At 39.8% G+C, this 22,199-nt stretch overlaps 1 protein-coding gene across 1 annotated transcript; it reads left to right on the top strand.

Annotated features, from left to right (window-relative positions):
* Positions 1-10,219: 10,219 nt before the first annotated feature.
* On the top strand, positions 10,220-20,881 carry ART4 (ADP-ribosyltransferase 4 (inactive) (Dombrock blood group); the record flags this gene model as incomplete). The annotated part of the gene is made up of 3 exons (XM_082666645.1): positions 10,220-10,390; positions 12,844-13,552; positions 20,790-20,881. 3 exons carry the CDS (start codon positions 10,220-10,222, stop codon positions 20,879-20,881), a joined length of 972 nt encoding a protein of 323 aa, XP_082522771.1.
* Between the last annotated feature and the right edge of the window lie 1,318 nt (positions 20,882-22,199).

The following is a 22,199-nucleotide window of genomic DNA, read 5'->3' as shown; positions in this document are numbered from 1 at the left end:
TGAACTCAACTGACAAGTTGCGATCCCTGGTTAAGACATGGGCAGAATTAGGTGTGTTCAAACCTGGTTGAACAACTGGGTGATGCATCACTAAAAAGAACCTTAAATTGTATCATTTTTAACCTAAAAGGAAATTCCTATTGTTATGCCCAGGAACCTCTACTTAACCCTGTGCTATTTTTAATATTTTAATTAATGTTTTAATGAAGGTATGAAAAGAATGGCATTCCAGTTTTTGCATGAAACTAAACCAAGAGTTATTGCTGTAATACTTTGTCTTAGAATCAGGATTTGTGACGACATTGACAAGTTAAAATAAAGGGGCTAAGGATGCCTACATGTAAGGTCCTAAAAGTGAGCTTGCACTCATAATGAATAGTGGCTTGTGGAAGACCGTCTGCTCCGTAAATGTTTTTTATCAGCTAGCATCATTAAATAAATAAATAAACGTGAGCTTGCTAAATCTACTTCAAATGTACAGTTGCATAGGATCAGTGATATCTGACTTAATAATAGAAGTTCATGTCCGAATGACTCTATGATTTCTAATATGTACAAATTCAGCAAGTGAAAAAAATTGACAGTTACACAGAAAAGCTGCTTCACCTTAGGTTGCATCAGTGAAAGAAAGCATTCAGAACAAAAGAAGCCTTTAGTCCCATTGATTAGATACATGTGTGGTGTCCTATTGCCATATTTACAGGAGTCATTGACTTACTGGAATTTAGAAAGAGGAAGATGGCCAGGATGATAGTCTGAGGAACAGTCGAGTCAGAATGTTAAGTCTGGAAAGGGAAACCTGAAAGAACAGACAGCATCTTCAAATACTAGAAAAGGACAGAGGCAGTGGAGGGTGTGTGTGTGTGGGATTTGGCCCCCAGAGATGAGAAGTTATTTAAAACAATAGTGAATGGATTGGGATTAGATGAAACTGATGTAATAATATGTGGTATTTGATATGTTATTACATTTGGGGTAAGGTAGACAAACATTTTCCCCTCTAGTCAAACAAAACACTAATGATTGAGAAATGTGATGTATGTTTGTACCCTTCATCGTTAATGTAAGAAGATTTGTAACATGTCTTAGAGCAGGGGGAGAGCAAATTTCTGTTAGCATAAGGACGGAGTTATGAATTTTATAGAATAAGATTAATATTATGATTATGATATTAACTTTTCAAGTAGAAGATTGGAGTTTTTCAAAGAAAATTCATCTTTAAATTGGTGAAATAGATTTGACTTTAAATATTCATAGAACCTAGGAGGAAAATGGCTGTAGCACAAAATAGCTTACTCTTCCCACCTCTCAAAGACCAGCGATGGACAGGAAACCCAGATTTCACCTCTCTGAGAAGGGATACCTGGGTGGAGGAGAAAGACTATCGGTTTTTAGTAGAGGACAAAAGCCTCAAATTTTTCCAGATGCCGTCAGGACTGAGAGTACTGGAAGTTAATTATATTTCTAGGGAGTGGTTTGTGATCCCAGAGTAATAGGAGACTGGATAAGAGCCTTTATCTTTGGTGGGGTTATAGGTTAAAAGAAAACTTCAGGAGGCAGACTTCTGAGCCACAGGAAGCATTTACTCACTGTGACCATCAGGGAAGAGTAAAGTTCATCCTCCCTGAATTACATCCTTCTGCCTTGAGTAGTAGAGACATGTCATACAGGAAATAAAAGGAAAGGGCCGACCACACAGGAAACAGATGTAAACTTGGTAAAAGCCCTCTGATTCATTACACCTTAATGAACAGGTGTAAAGAAAAAATTATTGAATATAAAACTGTTATACCAAAAGAGAAGTATCTTAATTTCTAAGGAGTCTGGGAGCTAACGTGAGTGTGGAACTAAATTTACCACTACTAATCCATGGAATGCAGAGAGTTGCTATTGTAGGTCAGAAACCTCAGTCTACTTAGCAAGTTTGATGTACATGAGAAACAAGCAGTACTTCCATCAAAACGCGTGCTAGGGCTTCCCTGGTGGCGCAGTGGTTGAGAGTCCGCCTGCCGATGCAGGGGACACGGGTTTGTGCCCCGGTCCGGGAGGATCCCACGTGCCGCGGAGAGGCTGGGCCCATGAGCCATGGCCGCTGAGCCTACGCATCCGGAGCTGTGCTCCGCAACGGGAGAGGCCGTGGCGGTGAGTGGCCCGTGTACCGCAAAACAAACAAACAAACAAACAAACAAAACGCGTGCTGAAGTGGGGAACGTGCAGAAAATGAAGGAACACAGCTCAAGAGAAAACTTTATATCATGGAAAATACTTGCCGAAAATATCATGTTATCACACACATACATGCACACACACACACACACACACGCACACACACACACACACACACACACACACACACACACTTTTTAAACCCCTGTAGACAAAGAATGTCCTGCCATATCAGTAAACAAAGTATGTTGACGCCATCAAGCGGTCAGCCTCTGCAGCAACCCCAGACGGTGCACCCTGAGGGGATTCAGGATGGAGAAAACAGGATTCTGGCCCTAGATAGTTAAGGTGCATATCAAAGGAACAATTTCAGTAAACCCAGACTCTTGCACCTTCCCACACATAGAAAAGCACTAAATTCATTAACTTGAGATATCTGGTTTTCTTTAATTAGCAGTAATCTTTTGATGATCCGACTACCTGGTGTTTTTTTTTTTTTTGGCAAAGGCTCCTATATATCCTGGCTCTTCCCTTAACTCTTTGGAGTGGTCCCTCAGAGCAATCTGAGGAGACTGTCTCCTGGGCTTAAGTCCTCTGTAAGTCCGCCAAATAAAACATCATTCTCAACTCTTAGGTTGTGCGTGTGTTTTTCAGTTAACACCCCAAATAGAAATGTCTGAAACCTCACTGAAATGAAACTGCTTAGCTGCTCATGTCTCAGTGCTGCCCTTTCCTGCTCTTTCTCCTGGTTCTGCCATCCTCATCTTCCCACAGATGAACTCCCTCATTCCACCTCTGAAAAGCCCAGAACTGCCCTTTTCCCTACTGCCACACATGCTGCCTCATATGGGCTCCTTGGAGGGACCCAGGGCCCAGGGTCCTGGTGTTGGTTGCAGGTCCTCTCTGTTGCTACTCTGTCCATCCAGGAACTTCTCTCAAGAATTATCTGGGGGCTTCCCTGGTGGTGCAGTGGTTGAGAGTCCGCCTGCCGATGCAGGGGACACGGGTTCGTGCCCCGGTCCGAGAAGATCCCACATGCCACGGAGCGGCTGGGCCCGTGAGCCATGGCCACAGAGCCTGCGCGTCCGGAGCCTGTGCTCTGCGATGGGAGAGGCCACAACAGTGAGAGGCCCCCCCCCCAAAAAAAAAAAGAGTTATCTGGGATCATGGACCCTCCCTAGAAATAGAACTAACTTTTAATACCTTCAATCCCAACTAGATCTTCAAAATTTTGTATAAAATAAATACACTACAAGAATATGTTGTACAACACAGTATTTTATAACTATAAGTAGAATATAACCTTTAAAAATTATGAATCTCTATGTCGTACACCCAAAATATATAATATTGTACATAAACTATATCTCAATTTAAAAAGACACCCATTTCACCTTTACGGCTCTGGAGCTATTTCAGGAACTGGAAACAAAAGATGCTTCATCACTTAGGAAATTCCAAAGGTTTTAAGAGCTGTGTGCCAGTAACCATGGACCAGACCAAATATATATTTATTATAAATCACAGTATCGCAGGAACGTACATGGCAGAAGTTACTCTGTCAAGACTGTTGAGAAGGAGATTCACACTGGGTGAAAGACGATTACAAAGTTCTGTCCCAACACTAAGGTACTATGCTTTAAAAAAAAAAAAAAAAGTGGAAATGAGAAAGGTTAGATAACTTGCTTCATAATGGAGCAATTGAACAATTGTTATAAAATATATTGAAACAATGGATGCTAGTGTCTCCTGAGAACAGTACACCACTTCTGTGATTTCCCTGCCAAAACCGCATAACCTGAATCTAATCATCAGGAAATAACAGACAAACCTCAATTGAGAGACATTCTACAAAAAAACAAAACACAAAATAACCATTTCGAAAATGTCAAGGTCAAAAAGCAAAATAAATACTGAGTAAATGTTCCAGTTTATAGGACCAAAAACACTTGACAACTAAGTGCAAATTGTGATCCTGGAAAACATCTATAAAAAGCATTATAGGAACAGTTGATGAAACTTGTATACGGACTCTGGATTACAGAATAGTGTTGCACAAGTCTTAAGTTTCTTGCTATTGGTAACTGTACTGTGGTTGTGTAAGTGAATGTCCTTGTCATTGGGAAATAAATTCTGAGGTATTTAAGGGTAAAGTGTGCAAAATAGTTCTCCCCAAAATGTGTCACTTTGGCATGTGGGTTATTTTGAACTGAAGGCAACCGCGACCTGCAGACTCGAGGAAACATTTTACCTCTCTTCACTGCCTGAAAGAATTTAAATAGGGCCCTGACAGAAAGAGAGCTATCACCAGAGATAACTTTTTATCTCTTTGGCAGCGCAAACATCTAAGTACCAAACATCTGCGCTTCTCATCTTCCTGTGATTTGCCCTCCTCCCCTTTGAAGCCCCAGGGCCATAGCCCATTCCTTAGCCAGAATGGCACACAAGCCTCAATTACCTGACTGCCATTGGATTTCATATTTTTTATGGAAATCCCACACATACACAATTAAATTTGTTTTTCTCCTGTTACTTTGTCTTACTTACAGCAGTTTAATTTTCAGATGACCAGCCAAAGACCCTATAAGGGAGGAAGGGAAAAATTTCTGCCCTTACAGGTGTTAAATTAATTAAACAAAGAGGCCATGAGACTGAGGTGGTGCTAGTACCTTGGCAGCCTATGCAAACAAGCCAAAACCTAAGTCTGTACTGGCCTCAAGGTGGAGAAATCAAAACCCAAGGACTACTCATCACAAACAGCCAATGAGGCTTTTCCAAATATGACCGATGCTAAGCTACAGCCAATCAAACAGTTTCCTTGCCTTGCTTTCATCTTTTCTCTCTCTGTCTCTCCCCAGCTCCTCTCAGTGGAGCATCCCTAACCACTTCTGTTTGGCAACTGCCCAATCTGAGTTGATTTTTGCTCAAACTCCTAAAATGTTTTAATATGTCTCAGTTTATCGATTAACAAAGGGCATGATGTCTGCAAATTATTCTCAAGTGGTTTAGAAAAAAAGAGAGAATGATAGAGCAAGTGGGGCAAAATATAATATCAGCCATCAATGAATGTGGAGAGTATGAACGCAGGTCGTGTGCCTGACCCACAGAGCCCAGACAAACCAAAACGTTAGAGTTTGGAGCAGAGAAAGGTTTATGGCAGGGCCTTGCAAGGAGAACGGCTCATGTCCTAAAAAAACCCCAAACTCCTTGAAGAGTTTCAGCAAAGCCTTTTTTTTTTTTTTAACATCTTTATTGGGGTATAATTGCTTTATAACAAAGTGAATCAGTTATACATATACATATGTTCCCATATCTCTTCCCTCTTGCATCTTCCTCCCTCCTTCCCTCCCTATCCCGCCCCTCCAGGCAGTCACAAAGCACTGAGCTGATCTCCCTGTGCTATGCGGCTGCTTCCCACTAGCTAGCTACCTTACGTTTGGTAGTGTATATATGTCCATGCCTCTCTCTCGCTTTGTCACAGCTCAACAAAGCCTTTTTAAAGGCCGGGTGAAGGAGGGGTGTCCCAGAGTATGTGATCAGCTCATGTACCGTTCTCTGATTGGTTGATGGTGAGGTAACAGGGCAGTTAACCTTATCAATCCTTAGGCGTCAGTAGGTCTGGGGGCTACATTCTCATGATCATCAAGTAGTTAATTTCTTCCATTTGGTGGTGGTTTTTAGCATCTGAAAAACTCAGGAAATATGCATGAGATACTATTATCTGGCTACTTTAAAGAGGAGCTACAGCAGAAAATATGGGGCAGGGGTCTGTACCAGGAAAACCCCACTAGGGTCCTGCTCAGTTACAACAGGGCATGGGAGTTCCTTGGATATACATATATTCCTTGCACAGAAACTTGCCATGTTTCTCTAAGTTGAAAATTTTATCTAAATAAAAAGTTATAAAAAATATGAAATAATTGAAGGAGTTTTGCTCACTTCGATAGGAGTTTGAGGGTAAAAGAGAACAGATAAGTTAAAATGTTAAAACCATCCTGACTACCTAATTTTGAGACCACTATCAAACTACTTTCCTTTGGATAACAAGGACTTCTGGCAGTGCCCCCATTAAATTAACTCAGGTCCAAAGGCGTTCAGTAAGACCCAAACAAGGAATACCAAGAGCCATTTCCAAACCTTGAGGCCAGTGACTCCTTCAACCCATGCTCCGAAAGTAGTTTTAGAAAACTAGTCTAGAATGTTCAGAATGTATTCTAGAGAATCAGCAGAACATTTTCTTAAACGGCTGTTTATAAAAAATGTAATAGAAATTAACTTTCACTTTGTTAAACACCCTATGAGTTGTTGTAGCCAACATGCTTTGAGCACCTGCTAAGTGTCTGTGGCATCAGGAAACTGAGGAAACTGCAGAGCAGAAAGGTAAAATACTTGCCCAGGTCAAACGTTAAGGAAGTGATAGAACACGGGATTGAGCCGAAGTATCTTTCTCAAGGACTCATGTTCTATCATTCATCAGTCAATCTGCTTCTGAGACAGTATAGCTCATGGATCCATTCCATGATATTTTACAGAGTATCTCAATTTCATTGCCAACACGACCCTGCAAGAGTGGTGTTGTCATCTCGGCTTTTATATATAAAGAAGCTGAGACGGAGAACTGACATTACTTATTTAGATTCACAAAAGCTGGGAAATCATGGAAGCAAAATACCAACACAATTCTGTAGAACTTCAAGACGCATATCCCTTTTACCCATCAAGACAGCAGATTTTGAAGAACTGGGCATCATTAAGAAAATGGTAACTGGGTGAACATCAAGCTCTAAATTAACTAATATTAAATTTTCTTATGGGAACTTTAATAAAATAGCCCTTAAGACAAAAGATGATTGTTTTCAATGACTAAACACTGTCAGAAAACTTTATTTTAATCAAAAATATACACACACTCACACACCAGACCTGTGGCCTTTCCCTACCCCAGATATTATTGTTGGTGTTCTCTTGCTTCCCTCACTCTTTCCCTTCTTCTGTCTCAGTCTCTTTTCTCTGTTTCTGTCTCTGTGTCTCGCTCTTCCTCCCTCCCCCCCTCCCCTTCCCAATCTTTAAATTCCAGCTGTACAAAAAGGTTACAAAGGTTCCTGCTGCCCCCTAGTGGTCATATTTTGGAAGCGGCAGTCACATTAGGAAAATCAACAAAACCCTTACAGACAATAATAATAAAATGACAGTTAACAGGGAAGTTCCCTGGCCGTCCAGTGGTTAGGGCGCTTTCACTGCCGAGGGCCCGCGTTCAATCCCTGGTTGGGGAACTAAGATCCGGCAAGACACGCGGGACGGCCAAAAAAAAAAAAAAATGACACTTACGGTCCTTTAGAATTTCTGGAGACGGTGGGCCATGGAGGTAAGAGGAAACCGCCTGCGATCACTGACAAGTTATTTGCCCTCACAGAGTTTCAGCAAATACACCCATAAAGTGGAGGTTAAAATATCTCTTCCTTATAGTCGTGTTGTGGGTTAAGATAACATACCAAAAGGTCTTGAAGCACAGTGCACTCTCCAGAAAAGGTAATTATTATCACATTATTTATTTTTGACAACTCCACAAGGTTAAGGAAACTGAAGCTCAGCACAGCTTGCAGGGTTTTTTTTTAAGTAAACTCAGCTACCAACCTGTAGAATGAGACCCATAATCCAAGTTTTTGGACTCTAATTTTATTTCTCTTCATGAAACCTCAGTATCCCAAATTAACAGTTGATACAAGGAATCTTGAGAATTATTAAAATCTTAAAGGGATATTTTCATACACTACTCATGTTTTCAATGATGTCCAAAACGATATACATTTCATTGGTAAGTGATCACATCTCTAAATTGTGTCTTAAAATTGCAAGAAGAAAAGCACACAAAGATTTGTGTCCAAAACATGTTCATAAGTCACTGTTTATAATAGTACAAAGTTGAAAACAGGCTAAATGTAATACATTTATTCAATAAACTTTGGTATAAATAACAATGTTTTGGTACAAATAATAATGTTTTTATTTATTAAAAAATTTCTCAGTGCCAGGTGCTGTTAAAGGGTTATAAATGTATCAAAGCATTCAGAGAGGTAAGTACTATTATTATCTCCCCTTAACAAATGAGGAGGGACTTCCCTGGTGGTTCAGTAGTTAAGACTCCGGGCTTCCACTGCAGGGGGCCCGGGTTCGATCCCTGGTCAGGGAACTAAAGTCCTGCATGCTGCACGGTGAGACCGAAAAAACAAAACAAAACAAAAAACCAAATGAGGAAACTGAGGAACAGAGAAGCTTAGTACCTTGCATGAGGTCAAACATCAAGTAGGAGAGCCAGGAATTGAACTGACGTGTCTTTTTCAAGAGTCCGTGTCCTATTCACCAATCTGTTTTTGTGACAGTATAGTCCATGGATCCACCCCATATTTCACTGATGGTAGAATATTGTACAGCCATAAAAAAACATGTTTTCAGTAAGTATTAAGTTACATGCGGACATGCTTACATTAAAACATTAAGAGAAATCAACTATACCTCAATTTTTTAAAAAAGGAAACATAAGATGTAGAAGAAAAAAAATAAGGGAAAAAAACAGCATGCAAAATTGCACACATTATTTCAGTCCTAGAACATGTGTGTGTGTGTGTGTGTGTGTGTGTGTGTGTGTGCAAAACCAAAATCTAAATCTAAATAGTACCTTTCCCCAGATGATAGGTTATGGGTAATTTGGTTTCCTCCTTTATACTTTTCTAGATATTCTGAACTTTTGTTATGAGACATAACTGCTGTGATTATCAGGATATTTAGTTTAAAAATATTTACTGCTGCTGAAAAAAATACCAGAATTTCCGAGAACAAGATTTCATTTCCTTTCACAGTTAAGTAATGAAAGTGTTAAGTGGGAAAGATTTGCAAGAAAAACAATTACCCCAAGGACTGGGAACAGAGGAAGGATGTTCAGACTAGAAAGGGAAGTGTCTAAGAGAGAGGGTTTCATAGGACATTTATGCTGAATGAACTCAACACCCTGGAACCTGTTCTTGATCGATGTCACCTACTTTTGAGTGCTGTCAGCTGCTCAGAGGCTGTCTTCTGACAGTAGTCATTTGGATTCGCCCCAGACTGAAATAGTGTGGATTGAGAATCTGATGCCTTTAGAAGAGAAAACATAGAAGATCTGTCATCTGAACAGGTATAATTTCTAGAGTGGACGATTTCAAACGTGCAGTGGAAAAGCAGCAAAGAGAGCTTTCTTTTTGGCAGTAACCCTACTGTTTTGCTTTGTGGCAGTCCCTTCTGGGCAGGGCCTATCAGCAGTACCAGATGAGCCTAGCATAGGCCAACCTTGAGGTGGTATCTTCCCAGGGACCTGCACGAGCCAATCATATCACTCAAAGGCTGCAGCTCAAGATAAAACCACTTGGCCCCAAACACCATATAGTGCATGCCTTTGCCTGCTGCCTTTTCTTTTCTTTTATTTATTTACTTATTCATTTTTGGCTGCCTGGGGTCTTCGTTGCTGCATGTGGGTTTTCTCCAGTTGCGGAGAGCGAGGGCTACTCGTTGCGGTGCGCACGGGGCTACTCGTTGTTGCGGTGCGCTCGGGCTCTAGGCGTGGGGCTTCAGTAGTGGCGCAGGAGATTTGGTGCTCCGCGGCACGTGGGATCTTCCCTGACCAGGTCTCGAACCTGTGTCCCCTGCATTGGCAGGCGGATTCTTAACCACTGTGCCACCTAGGAAGCCCCTTCCTGCCTTCTTAAGAAAGTTAAGGCTAAGCTGGTGAGCCAGACCTGTAACAAGACTTTGGAATTTCCCTGCATAGAGACTAGATCAGGATTTTTTTAAGTCGGAAACTAATTTGAGTTCACTTCAGAATTCCTTATTTGGTGCACAAGTCTGGCTATTCAACAGAGATTTCAGCTTTGCAAGTGAGTTCGAGTTGATTTCTTCCCTTGGAAACTGCTAGTTGGTGGTGGTCAGCAGAAGTCTCAACATAGACATAGGTGAGGAAGGTTCTTGCTGAGACTCAACCCCAAGAAAACCCCAAAGGAGCACCCTGAGAACTGATTTCAGGATGAAGCTGCAGGGGCGAAGAAGTGCTTTTAACACCAACAAATGCTGCCCTTTGACCAACAGATGCAGGAGGAGTCTTCTTCCAAATACTGCAGCCCCTGAGGTGAGAATCTGGCTCCTAAGAGGACAACTTCCTCTCCTGCTGCTGTGCTCAAGTCTGCAGAGACCCACGGTGAGTTACCACGGAGGAGGTGATCTCTTTATGATCAGGGCTCCAGTGGTGCAACCTTTAGATGACCTTTAGTCCCTTGGGATGTAATTTCACTTAGACATTTTAACTAACACGTAATGCTGGCAAAGAGGGTTGAAAACGATTATTTAAAATTATGGAGTTCTTTACAGTTTACAGATTTGGCATCACAGAAGCTAGAGGCATAGCATTTTTTTCTTGATTCTCCATAAAATTTAAGTAAAACATTGCTTCTGTAGGACAAATAATGCAAAATCAACCAAGTCTATTTGGCTTTATCCTGTATCATACGGATCAACTCAAAAGAGGTATTAGAAAGTTCTCTATAATGAAAAATAACCTAATGTTAAGAGAAAACAGTTTCAGTGAGCCCAGACGCTTGCATCTTCCCATACATAGAAAAGCACTAAATTCCTTAATTTTAATGTCTGGTTTTCTTTAATTAACAGTAATCTTTTGATGTTCCGAGTACTTGCCCTTTGTTACAAAACTCCTATATATCCGAGCTCCCCCCTCACTTCCTCAGAGCAATTCTCTTGGGGTTACGTGAGATGCCATCTCCCGGGCTTGAAGTCCTAAAAATTCCCACTGAGTAAAACATAGCTCTCAACTTTAAAAAAAAAAAAAAGAAAGAAGACAGAATACCCATTTGGTATCTAGTAATAGATTAAAGTTCTGGAGTTCACAAGGTTTGATAGAAGATATTTTTTATTTTGTTTTGGCTTAAATAGATTCTGTAGAATTATTTGCAAATCTGCTCTAAAGAATTATCGGTTAAAATCATTTAAGCAGTCTTAAAATTTTGTTCCAGTTTACACACAACTAGATGACTTCTCACCATAAATAACATAGTAAAAATACCAAATGGTATGCTTTTGAGTTCCAGCTACAACACTGTTGACATTCACTGGATGGAATTTTATCTCTTAATATGTTCCTTAGTAAGTACTGTTTATTAGGAAAGTATCATTTCTTTGCCCAGAAGGAAACACCTTGAAATTAAGATAACTGAAAAATATGGCTCTCAATTATGGATGGATGATACTTAAAGAACTTGTCTTCAAATCTCTAACTTTAATTTAATATGCACTGGGTATCAATCAGTAATATTCCATTGGCTACCCATGAGAAAATGTCTTTTTCCTACTCCTGATTTCTAAGAGGAAGGACTTTGCCAGGAACCCCACTGACCTCTGTCCAACCCTCTCCTCACATCGTTCCCCTGGAGGTGGACAGATGTTACTTGACTGGTAACGTCAGGAAGAATAACTGGATATGCTGTGTTTGCTCTTCTTCCTCCTGGTAATTAACCCAATGGCAAAAGGCATGAGTTCTGTGTTCCTCCCATGGCAAGAATCTCACCTGGACAGGTTGCAATCCAATACTGCCTGCAGCTAAGTGGGCAAGTCAGCTCATTCTGGGGTTTACCCTTAACAAGCCCACCAGCCATCAGACCTAAAGATGGGTGCTCCAACATGTTCTCATTCAGTAGTAAAAATTATATTTTAGCCTTCATATTTCAAGTCCTGAGCAGAGGAGAGGGTTGTCATTTACTGGGGGCCCCCTTGGAGAACCCGACATTACTCATCACTTAAGTCTTTTCTTAAATCAAAGCCAAAGGCTTAATATAGGTTTTAGGTATTCATAAAAGAGGTATTACTTATAACACCTGTGTGAGAATGTGAAGGGGTTAGGAGAGGAAACAGATAGTATAATTAAACTTTGATTATTAATTTTTTTCTTCAAAATACTCAATATGCAAAAAGACTTTTCACTGATACAAAAAGGGTCACTTCCTCCGTGGGGAGATGAGGTTTTTTTGTGCTTTCAGTAATATTTGTCAAACCAAATTCAACATCTAGCATGGGTCACAGATACAGGAAGGACTGGATCAGTGTAATGGTTATGAGTGAAACTTACTTCAGCAAATACTGATTTTGAGCAGACAACTCGGTCTTTGCTACAGGGTAGCAAATCTGCTACCACACTGTAAAAATTTAAAAAACAAAAAAAAAACCAAAAAAAAACCCCAAAAAAACAAAAAAAAAAATTAAAAAAACAGAAACCTCCATTAAATAGAGTCGGGAGACCAGAAAGGGGAGCTCTCATGCCCTGCGGCATAGCAGAGTCTAACAGGAAGAAGAAAAACACCTCTTCTTTCCTGGCAAGGACTGGGCGAATGTAAAGCCATGAACTCTCTGTTTACTATACCCTCCCATCTTCCTTTTCTTCTCTATGAAAGCATTCTTCCTCCCTTGCCCTGTAGGGACTTGTACACGGCGCACCGCAGTTGCAGAACCTGAATTGCAACTCTCTGCTGATCCTGAACAGACCTATCTTTGCTGGAGAAATACCTGGCACGCTATTTACTTCAGGTCAACAAGATTCACCATCGAATTTGAAAAATTAAAATCAAGATTTTTCTTTCCTTATAGGTCGCAGTTAAAATTGACTTTGACTTGGCACCCGGTTCCTTTGATGATCAGTACCAAGGCTGCAGCCAACAAGTCATGGAGGACCTGATTCAAGGGGATTATTTTACGAAAGAAGTAGAATCTCGTAGGAATTACCACAGGGTCTGGCAACGTGCACACTTAGACTGGTTGACACAAGGAAAAGCTCTCCCTGAGAACATGACTGTTACACATGCTGTGGCCATCTTGGTTTATTCGTCGAACAGCAGTGTTCGTTCAGACTTCTCCAGAGCCATGGCCAGTGCTGCTGGGTCTCCCCAGCAATATAAACATTCATTCCATTTCAAATATCTACACTACTACCTGACCACGGCAATCCAGCTGCTGAGGAAAGAGATTGTCACAAGGAATGACTCTCTGTGTTATGAGGTGCACCATGAGGTGAAGGGCGTTTACTTGGAAGCCCCCATGGGTGCCACCATTCGCTTTGGCCAATTCCTCTCCACCTCTTTCCTGAGAGAAGAGGCACAGAAGTTTGGGGACCAAACTCTATTTACCATATTGACCTGCCTGGGGGCACCTGTACAAGACTTCTCTCTCAAAAAGGAGGTCCTGGTCCCTCCGTATGAGCTGTTTGAAGTTGTAAATACGAGCTACCACCCAAGAGGAAATTGGTTGCAATTGCAGTCAACTGGGACCCAGAGTGCGTATAACTGTCAGCTGCTAAAAGGTATTGTTATTGATCCAAATGGAATCCACTCTTACCAGGATTGCAGGCCACCATTCATTTTTTAATCTTTTCAAAGAAATATTTATTTATTTATTTTCATTTTTTTTCTTTTTTTAATTTTTATTGGAGTATAGTTGATTTACAATGTTGTGTTAGTTTCAGGTGTACAGCAAAGTGAATCAGTTATACATATACATATATCCACCCTTTTTTAGATTCTTTTCCTATATACGTCACTAGAGAGTATTGAGTAGAGTTCCCTGTGCTATACAGTAGGTCCTTATTAGAGAGTATTGAGTAGAGTTCCCTGTGCTATACAGTAGGTCCTTATTAGTTATCTATTTTATATATAGTAGGGTGTATACATCAATCCCAATCTCCCAATTTATCCCTCCCCCCATTTTCCCTCCTGGTAACCATAAATTTGTTTTCTACATCCCTATTCTTTTATAAAAGTTGTTTTTCTGAGTGAGCTTGGGGGAAAAAGGCCAAAAACATGGATATTGGCCTTCAGTAATGGTGCAATTGGCAGATTAGAGAAAACTCACCTTGTTTCTTGGTTTCTGCTCTCTTCTTTCTCCTCAGCTACCTGTAGGAAAATGTGCTTTGCAATGGCCCAGATATACAGGACATTCTAGACAGAGAGAGTAAGTATCTCTACTGGAAAAGGTAGTGCATAAAACATAGCATTTTACCTTCTCCCTCAAGCTCATTTTTTGTCATGGTCATTTCATGAACAAGAATTGTTAAAAATAAAGCAGGAGGTGTGATTTATTCATCCACTCCTATCTTTTAATTGTCTTCTCTGTTCCAGGAACTGGGATAGGAGGACCCAGGCGATACAAAATGAATAAAGCAAAATTACTATCCTAAGGAGGATTTTTAGTCTAATGAGAAGTGGAAATATGAACAAATGTCTACACACAAAAGCACTAAGTATACACCAGATGTTTGAGCAATGGTTATGGTTGCTCGGTGAAGGAAGACGCTCGTTCTCTCTGGGGAAAGTGAGAAGCCTTCACAATAGGAGACCACTTGGGACTTGAAGTAGGAATGGGGGTTTTCAGTGAAAAAAGAGAGAAAAAGTCATTTCAAGCAGAAAAAGCATATACTGAATCACAGAGATTTCAAACAGCCTGGTATCTTCAGGGAAATTTTGAAATTCTGGATGGCTGGAATGTAGGGTGTGTAGGACAGAGGAAGAGGCCAAGAGTAGAAAGGAAGTAGGACACTGATAGGGGCTGGAGAGTTCTGATGGGGCCAGGTTGCTTAAAAAAAACCTCTTGTATTCCATGCCAAGGACTTTCAAACTTCATGCTGTAAGTAGTGAGAAACCATTAGAAGTCTGTAAGGAATGGAGGATCAATCAGATCAGTATTGTAGCAAGAGCCTTGATGATATTGTGAAAAATGAACCAAAGGCAGGAGAAATTAGAGTTATCACAATAAAAATACGTGTTAGTCTCTTTTTAGAAAAACATGTGGCTGATTCCAATTTATCTTTGTATGTTGCCAGCCACAGTCGTTTGACGGAGCAAATGCTGTGCAAATTCGATAGCAGATGCCGTACCCTGTTTGATTCAGAAAGAGGAAGACTGTCCTCATCCACATGTGCATTCGTTTACACTCAAAGTCAACTGCAACCCAGCTACAGGGTCTACCTTTGAAATATTCCCGAATCTTCCTCTACTCCATCATCACTGCTGCTGTTAATAATTCAGCCTGTCCGCATTTCTCAACACATCAGGGCTGCAGTGCTGCAAACGTCCTCAAACTGGCATCCACACTGAGGTCAAGGTCCTGCTCACTCTGGCCTATCTGTAAGGCCAGAGACAGTCATTTCCATTAACTGATAAGTAACACTCTGCTTATTCCAACATCCTGGAGCGGTATTAGACTGATGCAAACATGAACAATGGGAGAAGGGAGGTGGCATGTTTTTCTTATCTGAGAATCCTTCACTGGGAGGGAGTGAGGTCAGTGGTCTCCCCAGCCCTGTTTTTCCAGATGGCTGCTGCTGCCCACTTGACTTCTGACCAATCACCTGGACTAACTATTAACCTCAGCCTGGGGAATTCACAGAATCTAATTTCTCATGAAACTGGAATCCTCTCAGGAAATCTTCTTTTGATTTTTTCACCAGCAGAAGCCACAAACTATTCTATGTCCCCAAAAGTCCCTATGAGCCAGTGACTTACATTTCCTCTCCGGTTCCCTTTTAATCTGACAGACGCAATATGTGAAAAACAACATGAAGCCGTTTAAAATGGGTCAGCCAGGGACACTGCAGTTCTCCCGATGAAGAGACAGTAGATTAAAGAGCAGAGCTTCCCCAGTCCTTCAATGTATTTCAAAATTGCTTCCATTAAGTTGTAACTGAAGTTCTCAAGTTCAAAGAGTTCCTAGGAATCTGTGGCCTTCGAGGAGTCAAAAGGTCAAATTGGTAGCATAACTCATCGACAGGAGTGAGTTCGCAAAATAAAAATTGTTTAAGACATTCTAAACTGATAGCTTTTTCTTCTAATTCTTCTCTCACCCCTCACATGACATATACTTGTTACCATAGAAACATGTTTTCAGGCCCCGTGGAAGACTTAAAATATGTTATGTTAGTTATTTGTCCTTAACTGTTGCTTCTTTCAGCAAAATAATCTGTGCCAAAAATCTGTAGACACACAAATACATGCTCTGTTCTGTATCATTGGGTTCACAAAGAAGAGGGGTTTATTTGCGAAAATGTTTCACATAATTAAAATTCTTAAGCATGCTTCTAGAAAAAAATGTAGCCAATTGTTTGTAGTCAGTGTGGTTTTACATGTTAATCTTGCCAGTTACTAGCAGTGGGAATACAGGCAAATGGCTTAGTCTCTCTGTGCCTCAGTTTCTTTATATGTAAATGGGAATAATTTTTAAAAATAAAACTTACCTTGTAAGATGCCGGTGAAGAGAAAATGAAGGAACGCATGCAAAAGCTCTTAGAACCGTATGTGACACATGTAAGTAAGTAATCAAAACTCTTTGGCTACTATTACTATTACTATTATAAGTCTTTATTTTATTAACTTACTGTTTCCTATTTTCTTTTACTCTGGGTTTCAGTTATCCCAAAGTAATTTTCCCAATTTGTGGCATCACACTTACCTTGAGGTAGCATGTCTGTCTCAGACGAATGGATGAAAGAATGAGTAATTGGATGAATCTGGAGACCACAGGGCATGATGGGTAGAGCAGAGATGGTGGAACCAGTGAGAGCTGGGCATATGTTAGTAGCTCTGTGGCCTTGTGCAAATGACAACTCTGAACCTGTTTCTTCATTTATAATATGGGGGCAATACGTGCCTGGAGGGAATGTTGTGATAGCACTTGTTACCCACCCTCTCAAACACAATTGAAAAATTCTGGGAAAGTACTTTGCACATGGAGCTGGGATAACAGTTTAATGGCACAAATGTCTACTTCAGTAATATTGACAGTTAGAATAGAAAGAAAGGAAGAGACAGAAGAAACACATGTTTTTTTGGCTATGCCATGCGGCTTGCGGGATCTTAGTTCCCCCACCAGGAATCGGACCCGGGACCCCTTCAGTGGAAGCACGGAGTCTTAACCACTGGACCACCAGGGAAGTCCCATAGACAATATTCTAAAAGAATAACACTCATCACTCTAAATTTTGACAGAAAGAGGTTATAGATAACATTTACCACCAAATAAGATTAACTAGATATACTGCATGTCACTTTTACTTTTTTTTTTTTTGCTTTTTTTCAAGAGATTGAATACGTATTTCTGAACAATCTAACTCACAGATTCAGACTTCATGAGATAAAAGGCATAATATTATGCATTTCTCCCCAGACTGTATACCTGAGGCAGAGGTGACCAAATTCAGGTTATAATACACCAATAAAATGGTATTTGTATAGAAATTTAGTTTACAAAAGGCTTTCACACACATTATCTGTTTAATTCTTACAACCACCTGAACTTTGGGCTATTGACCCCCCTATAATGATGTGAACACTGAGGATTAGAAAGGTTAAATGGTTTTTGTAAGATTATTCAAGCAGGTTATAAATAACAAAAGTGAGACCGTTTCCCATTTTTTCTGACAAAAAGTCCAGGACAATTTTCTCTGTAGGTCACTTTCAGGAGATTTATTTTGTCATTCAAAAATGTTATTGAGAACCTAAAATTGGCTTCAATCTTCTGTGCTCTGACTACTGACATTATAAACACACTTCACATTCATATAAATATACAAATATGTTCACATAAATGTATATATAACAAGATAATAGTTGATCTTTTCACATGCATTTAACTAGTGTTTTTCATCTTAACCTATTTTATTACATTATTAAAGATTGATGGCCATGACCTACTGAACTGATGTCACAAACCATTAATGGAATCACAACCTCCAATTTGAAAAGTACTGTCCTAGGGACAGAGGGAATAAAAAGCATTGAATAGTCTAGAAGAAAAGTAAAGACAAATACAAAAGTAAAGTTAATGTGAATTGTTCTGAAATGAGAAATTTTATAGACTGTAATTAATTTAATTCACAGATTTTTCCATTTATTCTCCTAAATATATTGTCTGCCTGTGTGAAAACAATAATAATAATAATAATGTGAGGTAGAAATGATAATGACCATATGAGAGGTAGAGAAAAAGTATCAAGAGAGTTAGGAAAGAAAAGTTACTTTAACCTGAGAAAATAAAATTAAAATAAGCTATTTTTAATATCCTAGTTATTATGAAGGGTGTTTAAGAGGTGATTTTGAAGGGTGAGTATGATTACCACATAGTAATATCTCTGTTTTTCTCTTACTTGAACATTAGCATAATCACAATGAAGCAAAGTGAAGAGTAGTAGTGGTGATCATAGTATTTCCAAAAGCCTGGAGGCGCTCTCATTTTACAGATGAGAAAACTGAGGCCTAGTGAAAGTAACAAAAATGATCACAGTCAACCATCTAGGGGTAGAGCTTCAATACCAAAGCCAATCACACCCTCAAATCATAATCTTTCTCCGTTATATTGTTTCCTTGTCAATCAGTTGCTGACAACTCTTCAGTAGAATCTTATCCCACGAAACAGTGAGAAAGGGTGGGGTTAGAGGTCCTTGTGATCTCTAGCCTCAATGAAGAGAAAATAAAACAGAAAATGCTTAAGAATCATTTTAAGGAGTGACCTGCTAAAGTGGTATTGATTGTTCCTAGGTCCCTGTGAGAATTCAGATAATACAATTTTAACACAAACTTTGACAAAAGCTTAGAAATAAGTATGCATTATTAATTTCTCTTATATAAGAAAAGTGGGGTTTTGAAAATTACTGTTGGTAATTTTCCAAATAGAAATTCCAGGAAACTCAAGGGATCTTATATATTATGTGGAAGCAATGGAAAAGTATTTCCCCAACATCTGATCATCCTATCAAACAATATGGTCATCAAACAATTGAGGCAATCATAGAGTTGAATGATTTTCTACCTCAAATGTCTTTTATATGCTAAATAATCAGCAAAGGCTGGTTGAAAAGGAGATTCCACTCTTTAGAGCATTTTTAAAATTTTACTTATTTATTTTATTTATTTAATTTTTGGCTGCATTGGGTCTTCGTTGCTGCACATGGGCCCTCTCTAGTTGTGGCGAGCGGGGGCTACTCCTCACCGCGGTGCACGGGCTTCTCATTGCAGTGGCTTCTCTTGTGGTGGAGCACAGGCTCTAGGCACGCGGGCTCAGTAGTTGTGGCTCGCAGGCTCTAGAGCGCAGGCTCAGCAGCCGTGGCACACAGGCTTTGCTGCTCCGTGGCACCTGGGATCCTCCTGGACCAGGGCTTGAACCCATGTCCCCTGCATTGGCAGGCAGGCTCCTAACCACTGCACCACCAGGGAAGCCCTAGACCATTTTTTTAAAGGTTTACATCTTCCATCTCATTCTATATCCTTATCCCATTGTACTCCCAGTTAGTAGTTACACCTGACAATAATTTTTTGTATTTCAGTGTTTCTTCCATCAGCCACATCTTAGTGGCTGCTAACCTTTCCCATGAAGAGTGTGTACGTGTAGGCAGTATACACACACACACACACACACACACACACACACACACACCAAACAGGACTGTGTGAATTGTTTTTGCTCACCTTATAATAAAAAATTTGATGAATGTACATGCAATATATGGAGAGATAATACAGCGGTTAAAAATAGAGCATTGAGCCAGACTGCCTAAGTCTGATGGCTGCCTACACTACTTACTAGATGCGTGATGTTTGACAAGTTTCTTCACATCTCTGTGTCACAGTTTTATCAACTAAAAAATGAGGATAAATGCCTCATAGTTTTTGTGTGGATTAAATGAGTTAATTTATAGCAAGTGCTTAAAATGACCCCAGCACAGAATAAGCCTTTAATCAATGTTCACTTTCATAATGGTGATAAAGATGGTGATAATTAAGATGGGGACGATGGTAACGGAAATAATTCTGCTGCGGATGACGATAAAGATGGGAAATCCGGAGATCCCTACCCCCAACTTTTTGGGTACCCTGAGGTACACCTCTTAACCTCTTGGTACCTGTTTTATCATCTGCAAAATAAGCAAGCTGTCAGTTAGAGAACTCTAAGAGAGAATTTTTTTTTAAGTGGCTAGCTTCACACTATTTACAATAGCCAGGACATGGAAGCAACCTAAATGCCCATCGACAGAGGAATGGATAAAGAGGATGTGGCACATATATACAGTGGAATATTACTCAGCCATAAAAAGGAACGAAATTGGGTCATTTGTAGAGACGTGGATGGACCTAGAGACTGTCAAACAGAGTGAAGTAAGTCAGAAAGAGAAAAACAAATATCATATATTAAAGCATATATGTGGAATCTAGAAAAGTGGTACAGATGAACTGGTTTGCAAGGCAGAAATACAGACACAGATGTAGAGAACAAACATATGGACACCAAGAGGGGAAAGTGGCAGGACGGGCGGGATGAACTGGGAGACTGGGATTGACATGTATACACTAATATGTATAAAATAAATAACTAATAAGAGCCTGCTGTATAAAAAATACATTAATTAATTTTTTAAAAGTGCTAGCTTCAACTATTATTGTTAGGAATTTTCTAAGTTTAAAAAGTGAACCAAAGGAGAAATGAGGTGGTTTTTTAAAACAATCTCTGCTACCTAAAACATCTCTAACTCTTTTTATGTTTTTTTGTTTTCACAGCTTCCAGCAAAAAGTGCATCCCTATTCCCGTAGTTATTGCTTCTCTCTCATTTTTGACCTGTGTCATCATCTCTTCCAAAAGTAGAGCATAAAAAATGGTTGTGGTTTTTGCCTTCCCTGTACCCTTTTGCTTTATTCCAGTCAGGGCACCCTGAATCCCCGTAGAGAATCATTCCGCCCAGCTATCAACTGATTCAGAGCTGGCTCAGTCCACTGCCTATGGGTAGACCTGTAGGTATATTTCTTCTTCATGGATACAGAGATTCATGTTGGATAGAAATGACTCAGTCTGAGCCTGTGAGACATAATCAGGGTACTTTATTGGGATTGGGGCTGGGTGTGGGGTGGGGGCCACTTTTTATTTTGAGTGGAGAATAGTGAAAGCAGAATATGAGTCTAGAATCGCTAGCAGCTATCTTGCCACTGAGAAGAGAGCCCCTGTCTTCCTGAGAACGGAGCTAACACAATGAAAGAAGAGCTGAGAAATGAAAAGAAAGTGAATCTTGGCGAGAGTCTATGTGCCCCTAAATCCAACTGTGCCTGAAACTGGATACCATGGGCTTTTTCATTACATAAATCAATAAATTATATTTTTGCTTCAATAATTTGAATTAAATTTTCTGTCTCAAACAATTGAAGGAGTGTTATGATGAATACAATGATTTTCCCTTATTTTTTAATTTAATGATCCTAAATATTAGGAACAAATCAGAGACTCTTGAGTTAGAAAGCAAAGGACAAATTCATCAAATGAGAAAGTGTTGAGACCCAGAGGCATATTAAAGGTGTGAAATTTCCTTAGAGATTTTTTTTTCCCTGATGTCAAGCAATTTTATTATTTTAAAAATTTTTTTAGAGATTTTTATCAGCATTCAAGACCAAACCAATGTAGAAACCCAAGAAACAAAAGGGAAAGTTAATGAAAGATGTTAGTGGAGTCTCATTTACTGCCAGTAATGGGGTGTTGCACACAGGTTTCTTCTAAAATATTACAAAAGTTAGAATTTAAACTCATATGTTAATTCACAGAGGACTTTATGGCAAATTAGATTTTAAGCCTTCATCACAAATTTAAGCACATCTGTTAGGAAAACAAGTGTATGTATGTGGAGATAAAGGCGAAAAAAAAATCTAATTACCAAGGAAATATCAAAGATATATTGAGTCCCCATTATGTGCAAACAGTTAAAAAGAAGTATAAATCATCGAACTTCACAGCTGGGGATGTTCTCCGACTCTTCTTTCAGGTAGTAGACAAGATAAGTGGGGTGATGGGGGATTGCTAGGTCTCTAAAGACCCTACTAATTGGGCTAAATGGGGTGAAGATGAGAGCTAGCTCCATACCTTTGAATTCTGAAAGTCCAGGCTACTTAGCTCCTCTGAGATTTAGATAAGAAGCAAGCATTTTT

This window comes from Grampus griseus, assembly GCF_964374135.1.
Source record: "Grampus griseus genome assembly, chromosome: 11".
NCBI lineage: Eukaryota > Metazoa > Chordata > Mammalia > Artiodactyla > Delphinidae > Grampus > Grampus griseus.
Note: the sequence above shows the minus strand (reverse complement) of the source record. Positions and strands in the feature narration are given on the sequence as shown.